The sequence below is a fragment of the Etheostoma spectabile genome, chromosome 22, assembly GCF_008692095.1.
Source record: "Etheostoma spectabile isolate EspeVRDwgs_2016 chromosome 22, UIUC_Espe_1.0, whole genome shotgun sequence".
In the NCBI taxonomy this organism is placed as follows: domain Eukaryota; kingdom Metazoa; phylum Chordata; class Actinopteri; order Perciformes; family Percidae; genus Etheostoma; species Etheostoma spectabile.
The window spans coordinates 10,908,054-10,915,899 of NC_045754.1; the positions used below are offsets into that span (position 1 = coordinate 10,908,054).

Genomic DNA, 7,846 nt, shown 5'->3' on the forward strand with positions numbered 1-7,846 from the left:
GGAAAGGTCAAGAGGTCAGATTTAGTCTCCAGGTGAGGCAATGTGGCTGTTGAGCCAGGAGAAGATTTTGTGGTTTTGCAAAGAGTGTGATACCCGGAACAAACCACTGTTTAAAAATACCACAAACCTAATCTGTGTGTGTGAGTGAGAGAATGAGTGCGTATGTGTGGTATGATTCAGATGTTTATTTCAAAAGTGCTTCCTATTTTTCTAGGTCTAAAGGGTCCTAGTTGTAATTGAAAATTAAGGTAGCAGTATCAACAAACTGTAAACAAACCGCCCGTCTTGTCTCAGTTGAAACTGAGCAAAACATGTTTGTATAAAGAACATACAGTATAATGAAATGGCATGCATGCTGACACAAGGTAACTGATATTTTCTGTATTTTTTTAACAAGGTTTAATTGTCTTGTTGCATTTAAACTCTCAGTGGTACAGACAATGGTAAAATACTGGTATTTGGTACAATACTGGTAGTTGTACTGTATTTTATTGTGTCACTTTTAGACAAACAGTATTGAGACTAAATGACTGAAAAGGGACTATTTTCTCCACACTGTGCACGATTTCTGCCTCCAAAATAAAGCAATTATTTAAAGGTCATTAAAAAAAATCTAATTTGTAATATTTTGTATTCATGTTTAATTTATTGATTAGGAGATCAATGACTGTTTATTGACATTGTAATTATTATTATGCACTGACAACAAGGCCCGTATACTGTGTTATTTTTTATTTTATTTATGTTGATTCTTTAGCATGACAGGCACCTTTTTTGTCTTTTTTGTTTCAGTGATCAGCCTTAATTTCTAATATGATAGTCGAGCACAACAGCAGTCTCAGGGGAAGAAGTGTGTGTGTGTGTCTGTGTGTGTCCGTGTGTGTGTGACCGACTTCATGTGACCCATGGTTTGTCTCTTACTGTATATAACTCAAGTCACCAGGACAGGCCATGATCTTAAACAATAGAATAGTATCCATGCCATCTTTTGAATGATGTTTGTATTGAACATCTCAGCCCTAATTACTTTAATGTAACAAGATATTTCTGTCAGCTGCTTGAATGTGGAGACAATCCCGAACCAGTTTACCATCACATAGTTGTTTTGATAACAGAATAGACTTTGGTGTGTAGTCTGATTCTCTTTATTGATCTGACAAAATTTTGTGCCATTCAATAGCTAAGGATATGTTCCTGTTATTTGTCCCTATTGAACGACAACATGAAGTTTTAATTGAAAGACGTTTGTGAAGGAACTTAAGTGATGAAGTGACCGTACAGTATGATTTGTATTTCTTTTAGTTGGTCGATATGAAGTTTAGAGAGGATGCATAAAAGTAACAATAGCTCAAAGTTAATGCCATTTTATGTAGATGAAGCTCATTTTAATATTTTTTACTTTGGAACTTGTATTTGAACGGATTTGTCTGTCAAATGATTGACTTCTTATTTATCTTTATTATATTACATATCATTATAATACTCCTGGTATAACAGGGAGATAGAAACCAGAATGTCGGATTGTGGTTAATTGCTAAACTCAAAAGACTCCACTCCAGCCATTCTGAAGCTTGTGTAGTTATGTTAAGACAAAAACATTCAAATAAACATTTGTAAATAAGTGAATGTTTCCCTATGTAAATGTAAATTAAAAACCCAATCAAATAACATATTAAGCAGATATACATTTTGTAGTTAATGTTATTACACTGTTGATGTTATGGCACATGTATGAGCTCTTAACAGCATTAAAATAATATATCATTGCCATCCTTTTGTTGTGTTCATTTCTGTCCTGGTGTCCACATGTGTTTTCAATTGGAATATAATTAAACGGATTACAAGGCTAGCATGGTGTTTTTAGGGCATTCCCCTTCCGCAGGGGCGGGTCCCCATAATTAGACAGCACTTTTGGCCTTGGTTTAGCCCTGACGCTCCTGTACATGCAGCTTCTGGTGATTCGTCATTCACACATCAGTCATGCAGAAGGAGGCATGCTGACCTCAGTCGCCAGAGTTCAGGAGAGAAAAGGGGGGTGGGGGAGTTAAAAGGGGGGTTGCGGAAATGGATGTCGTCTTTGTATAAAGTCTGGCCCAGGGTCAGTCTACTTTTCAGATGGCCCACCATGGTGGGCTACAACTGCCCACTGTGTGCCAGGAGGTCTGTTTAAACCCTCATTTGTGATTACATCCCCCACAAGAGCTGTCATTTATGACAATCAACATTCGACAAACGGTGGAAAACTCAAAATGCGTTGTAAACATTTGTTGAAATTTTGTGCAATGTTCCAGCCACTGTTTAGCCAATACAATATGTTTAAGTAATTATTTTGATATTTACTTTTCAATTCAACCGCATAGCTAGCGGATTAGTGAAGATGGGAGTTCTTTTTTTTTTTACAGAATTTTTAGGGCTTTTCCACCTTTAATTTTTGACAGGACAGTTAGGTGAGAGAGCGGGGGAAGACATGCAGGAAATCGTCACAGGTCCGATTCGAAACCTGGACCTCTGCATTTAGGCATAAACCTCTCAACACACGTGCGCCTGCTCGACCACTGAACCAACCAGGCCACACAGAAGATAGGAGTTCTAGGGTCTTCTTAATGAAACAAAAAACAACCTCAGTAAATGTTCTAATTCCTTTCAAATCAGAAACCATAGACAATTGTTAAGCTTCAGAGAAGAACATGTAATAAATAAAAGGGTGGCTGTCTCAGCAAAAAGACAACAAATCCTATTGAGGCCAATAGAGAAGCTTTAGCAGGACCAGAAGGGAACAGCTGTCTTCCGAACCTTGAACAAGCCAGCGCACTCAGACGTAAGCTGACTTACATTGAATCTATTGAGATGCAGGCCCACATAAAGCCCTGTTGGCAAGAAACTGTTGACGTCTGCTGTTTGCGCGTGTTAATTTATGCAGGATTATGCTAATTGGCAGGAGCTGTTGTAAACCTCTCACACACAGGAATGTTTCTGAAAGCCTAACGGTAGCCTGTGGAAAGACATGAACGCTTTGCTATTTCTGTCCTCCCGCTCTTTCTCTTTTATTTACTGAACATTCTGACTCAATACACTCTCCTGATCCTTAAGGGATGAATCAGTAATCTTCACAAAGTTCAGTAGGATTTGAAAGAATACAGCCTGTATGATTGTGCGTGCCCTAAATGTGATCTGCAGGGGGGGGGGAACATACCAAATTATCAATTCTGAGATGTAGAAAAACAAAACTTTATTTGAATCCCATGTGACCCCTATTTGCCACAAACATTGCACAGTATGAAAAGAAATCACATCATTGGGCATCATGTCACATTAACTATACACATGGTCCTATTATACATGAAAATGCTTTTTGGTGATTTCAAAAATGCTGTCTTTGTCAGGTTGTGAAACAGCAAATGCAGAAAAGACATCTTTAGTGTTTAATTCTCCAGTCCACTGGCCATCGTTTTTTCGCTGAGTGATGGGGTGAAGGCTCGGACTAAGAACCTGCTACATTGGTCATTGAAATATCCCTTGGTGGGCAAAAGAGTAAAAAAAACAAGCATAGTAGGTTTCTTTCTTTTAAAATAGCTAAAAGTAAAATCAAAATCAAAACTATACTTATACTCATGAAAACACATAACATTTACTACAGTAGTGAATAAGTTTGTCATAGATGATGCTAAGAGCAAAGTATGTTTAAGACACTGAGATGACCTTCCTCTGCCTTTAGTGTGCAAACAAATGAGGCAGACCAATCAAACTGATCTCTGAAATGTATAACAGTAAACGTGTGGACGCAACCAATTGGGCTGATTCTAGTTCATTCTCTAAAATGATGAACAGTATAATGGAAAGACATAAGACAGGCAGCATTTCTCTGATAACATTTTTGGTCCCTGTGTGCAAATAAGATACACATGTAGATACATACGCATGAATGTGAAATGAATAAACAACTTACAGCCAAGGCACCTCGATACAGTTTTTTTTTTTCAATAAAAAAACATCCTCATCAATTTGATTGGTATACCAAAAATAGAAATGATCAGGCTTTATGTGGATTTGTTCTTTGTTGCGTGCAGACAAGTCACTGAACTCAGAGGAGTTCCACAGTCGAGACACAAAGTCAAGTCTCTATTCCCTCTCCTTCTTCTTTCACTTTTAGGAGACCAGCTGTTTGGCTTGCAGCTCCATCTCTGCAGCCCGTTTGAGGGCCACGTCCACCAGGAGCTGGAAGCCGCTGAAGTCTTGTGTGAGGTCTGGAGGGGTGGGGGGAGGGGTGTTGAACAGCCCACTGCGGGGGCTCAGGTTGCCCTCCATGCCGGTGCTGCTGAGGATGGTGGTAGTGGTGGGGAGCGGCTGGCTGCCTGGCCCTTCATCTGGGCACCTGAGCAGCGCCTGAACCTGTGCGGCCTGCAACAGCTCAGCTGCCCTGTCACAGTTCATTCCTGGCACAGAGGGGTGGGAGGCTGTTGGGCTGGCCTGCATTGCTGTGGAGACAGTGGTGTGACAGATGACAGAAGGCCGGGTGGGCATGAGCCCTGGAGAGGGGGACAAAGAGGTTGGAGAGGGTATGGAAGGAGACGCTGGCTTCCTCAGGACACCGGGCATGGCAGGTTCAAAGCTGGAGGGGTGGAGAACACGTTTGTCGTAGCTCTCCTCCGTACTGGCTGCAGGGCTGCTGTGTTTTGGAGACTGGGAGCTGTCAGAGAAGCTGTCGCCTGCTTTGCTACCTTTTCTTGATATGGTAAACTGGTTTGGGTCTTTGCCATCTTTCCTCAGCATCTCTGGAAGGAGTCGCCGCCGTGCGTTAATGAACCAGTTGCACACCTGCAGAAGACCACAACAAAGATCCATGCTGTGAGAAAAGCTGCATTACGTGCTTCACTTATCTTCTGCCATGCAATTTACAACAACGAAAAATTTGCTGGTACACTTATCCCCAGGTGCAGATTGCACCTGTGTTTTCAGGAGCAAAATCAAAATGAAAGGCTAAACACCCATCGCACACACTACTTCATACCAGAGGCTGTATAGTTCACACGGTTAGCATTTTCAGCACTTTTTTTTCACAAAACAAGAAAGAAAAAAAAAAAGACCAAAGATTATGAAGCTAAATATCAACGTTAAAAAGTCTAGTTTGTATTTCAAATAGTCTTCAGTAAAAAGTAATCTCCTTTGTCATTGCACTAATCACGGTCATCCCTCTTTTTTCCCCTCAGTCCTCCAGGCTAGTTGTAACTGGCTTGGAGACTTGCAGCTCCAACCATGTAAATGACTCTGCATTGTTCCCAGACAGCTGGGATGGAAAGGGGCTGGAGGGAGGGAAATTCCTGTCCCAGTGCCTCAGCCAAACCCACAGCACACAGAGAGTGAGTTTACTCACGTTGCCTGACTTTAATGTTGCAACATTAAGCTGGGTTGAATGACCTTCAATTCACTGTTAATGTGTCATGTTTTGTTTGTCATCTAGACAGGAAATGAGTCCGACACTTGCTTCCTCTTCACTTTTTACAGTGGTCTGTTTACACTCTAAGGGTTTACTAGACGCAAAAGCTCCGGTAATCTTCTCTTGTTGTCATATCTGTGTCCATACCTGCAGTGTGGAGAGCTGAGTCTGCTTAGACAGGAGGGCTTTCTCCTGCTCAGAGGGGTAAGCGTTGTAACGGTGCTCGTACAACCAGTCCCTGAGGATCTGAACAGACTCCTTGGGAAGATTCCCCCGCCGTTTCCTCTTGCCGTTGCTCCCCGAGCTGGAGGACAAATCCAAAGGGGCGTCCACGCTGTCCTCGTCATCAGTCTCACTCCCTGACAGCATCATCAAACCTGTGAAAGCAAGGAGAAAAGACAGCGTATGAGAACAAGACACAAAAGAATACGTATCCTGTTATGTTGGCCACTCTGTTGTCAGTCTCCTAGCTGCTCTGCTGCAGCCGTTCAAACACAAGCTGTCTGGGAGGCAGCTGATGTGTCAGAAGCAAGCTGTCAAGTTCAGCCATGTGATTCATATAGGGAGAGAGGGAGGGTGTGAGGAGTTGGAAGAGGAGGGAGTGAGGAAGGAAGGGAGGGAGGGATGAAGGGGGGGACGTCACAAAGGCTGGCCTGACGCGGTGTCAGTTATAAAACCTGCCTGGACAAATACAAGTCAGGTCTATTGCACAGACCGGGAGCACACCTTGCATGCTTGGATAAGTAAAGTACATTGGGCTGACCACAAGCACAATCCCTGTATAAAAAGAGAGATTTTGTTTTGAAGAAAGGCAGCAGTGTTTTTGCAAAGATTACAGAGTTGCTTTTCCTATTTAATTTGGCGTTTTAGGCATGTCTAATCAAAGTCAATCATGATCAAACAGGATTTGGGCCTTTGAATTACATTGAAGGTGGGGGGTGGTGTTAAACCTGCTTATTAACCATTACGACTTTGATAAGATGTTAAGTCTGTTTTAGTGTCGTTTTCACCATATGTTACGTGAAAGTAAAAAAAAAAAAAAGTAGGGTCTAATTGACACAAGTCATTAATATAAAAAGCATTTTTTTTTTGTTCATGTTTGTCACCGTTTACACATGGATATCAGCAGCTTACTGTGCATGGAGCCCAGACGCCATTATGAAAAGAAATGCAGAAATAAGATTCAGAGTATATGTAATCCACGTCCCTGTGCAGACTGCTTTGAGGCAGTGGGAAAGGAGTAAGAAAGTTCCCGAGTCTGAGCGGCCAACAGGATGAGGTAATTACGTAGGCTGGAGAGAGGGAGAGAGGGGAAGGGGGAGGGGAGACCTGTTGCAAATCAGCGTCTCCAGACTAAACAAAAGAAACTAGGGCTGCGTGGTTCTTTGTATGCAATTCAAAAGTTTCTACACGCAAACGTCGAGTTCACCATACACGCAACTCCCTCCGAAATGCCATAGTTGAACAGAGTGAGCAGAAAATACCTTTTAAAGTCATTAAGACGCTGGTTTTGTTAGTTTAAACAACTTGTAAGAGGTTTTCTATTGTGTGTGCGAGCTGCACCACGAGGTCCATGAACAAGGCAACAGCAACTTCCCACAATGAGGTCAGGATGAACATTAGCCTACATTTGGATTTAGATACAATTTTAAAAAAGGTGCTGAGAGTGTTTCGGTCCGCGGACGGTAGTTGAAAGATGCTAGATATCGATTTTTTAAAGCTTGCACGTTGTAAACATGTAACTCCTCAAACGGTTAAACTTCCAACAGTCGCCAAACTTCGACTTGTAGCAACACTTTTTTTCAAACTTCGATACAAACGTAGCGTCCGTCACTTAAATTAACTTGTATTCAAACTAAAAGCAAGCCTCGTTTAATTCAGTTTTGACATTAGGTGTGAGCTCTGAAGTTAGCCTAATTACACCGTGACAAGAAAAACAAAGCACATGGTGAAACCGCCGTGTGTTATTGTGTCAAAACTTGAATAAAACCAATGTAGAAGAACACAAATAATGAGAAAACTTAGCTATATTGACTTTTGACATCGCGCCAGCACATGGCAGAAAAAGCCCCCTGTCATGTCTGGAAAGGAAACAATAGACTGCATGGTTTGCATATGAGGGAAATCGCTCTGTTAATCTAGCTTTACGCTGTTTTAGGTTATCCAAAGTCATTTTGACTTGATTTTTCTCAAAAGCGTCCAACCTACCCTTTTTCGCCTTCATCTTGTTCCGAAAATGCCCACTTTGTCCTGGTCAAAGCGCAGAAGAAAATTGTCTTTGTGTTGGTGCAGTGTTTTTCTTCTTTTCTCCAGATATCCCCAGCGTGTATCCGAAAATCCTTATTCATCAAAACTCGCTTCTTTCCCCTTTTTTAAAATAGTTTTCTCTTCTGGTCGCCCTTGTTTGGAGAC

The 7,846-nt window shown here is 41.7% G+C and overlaps 1 protein-coding gene across 1 annotated transcript; it reads right to left on the minus strand.

Moving 5' to 3' along the window:
• Positions 1–3,212: 3,212 nt before the first annotated feature.
• tgif1 (TGFB-induced factor homeobox 1) lies at positions 3,213–7,846 on the minus strand (the record flags this gene model as incomplete). Its single annotated transcript, XM_032504178.1, is given in 3 exon segments — positions 3,213–4,815; positions 5,582–5,811; positions 7,643–7,846. Coding segments are annotated over 3 exon segments (915 nt in total). The 3' UTR covers positions 3,213–4,146.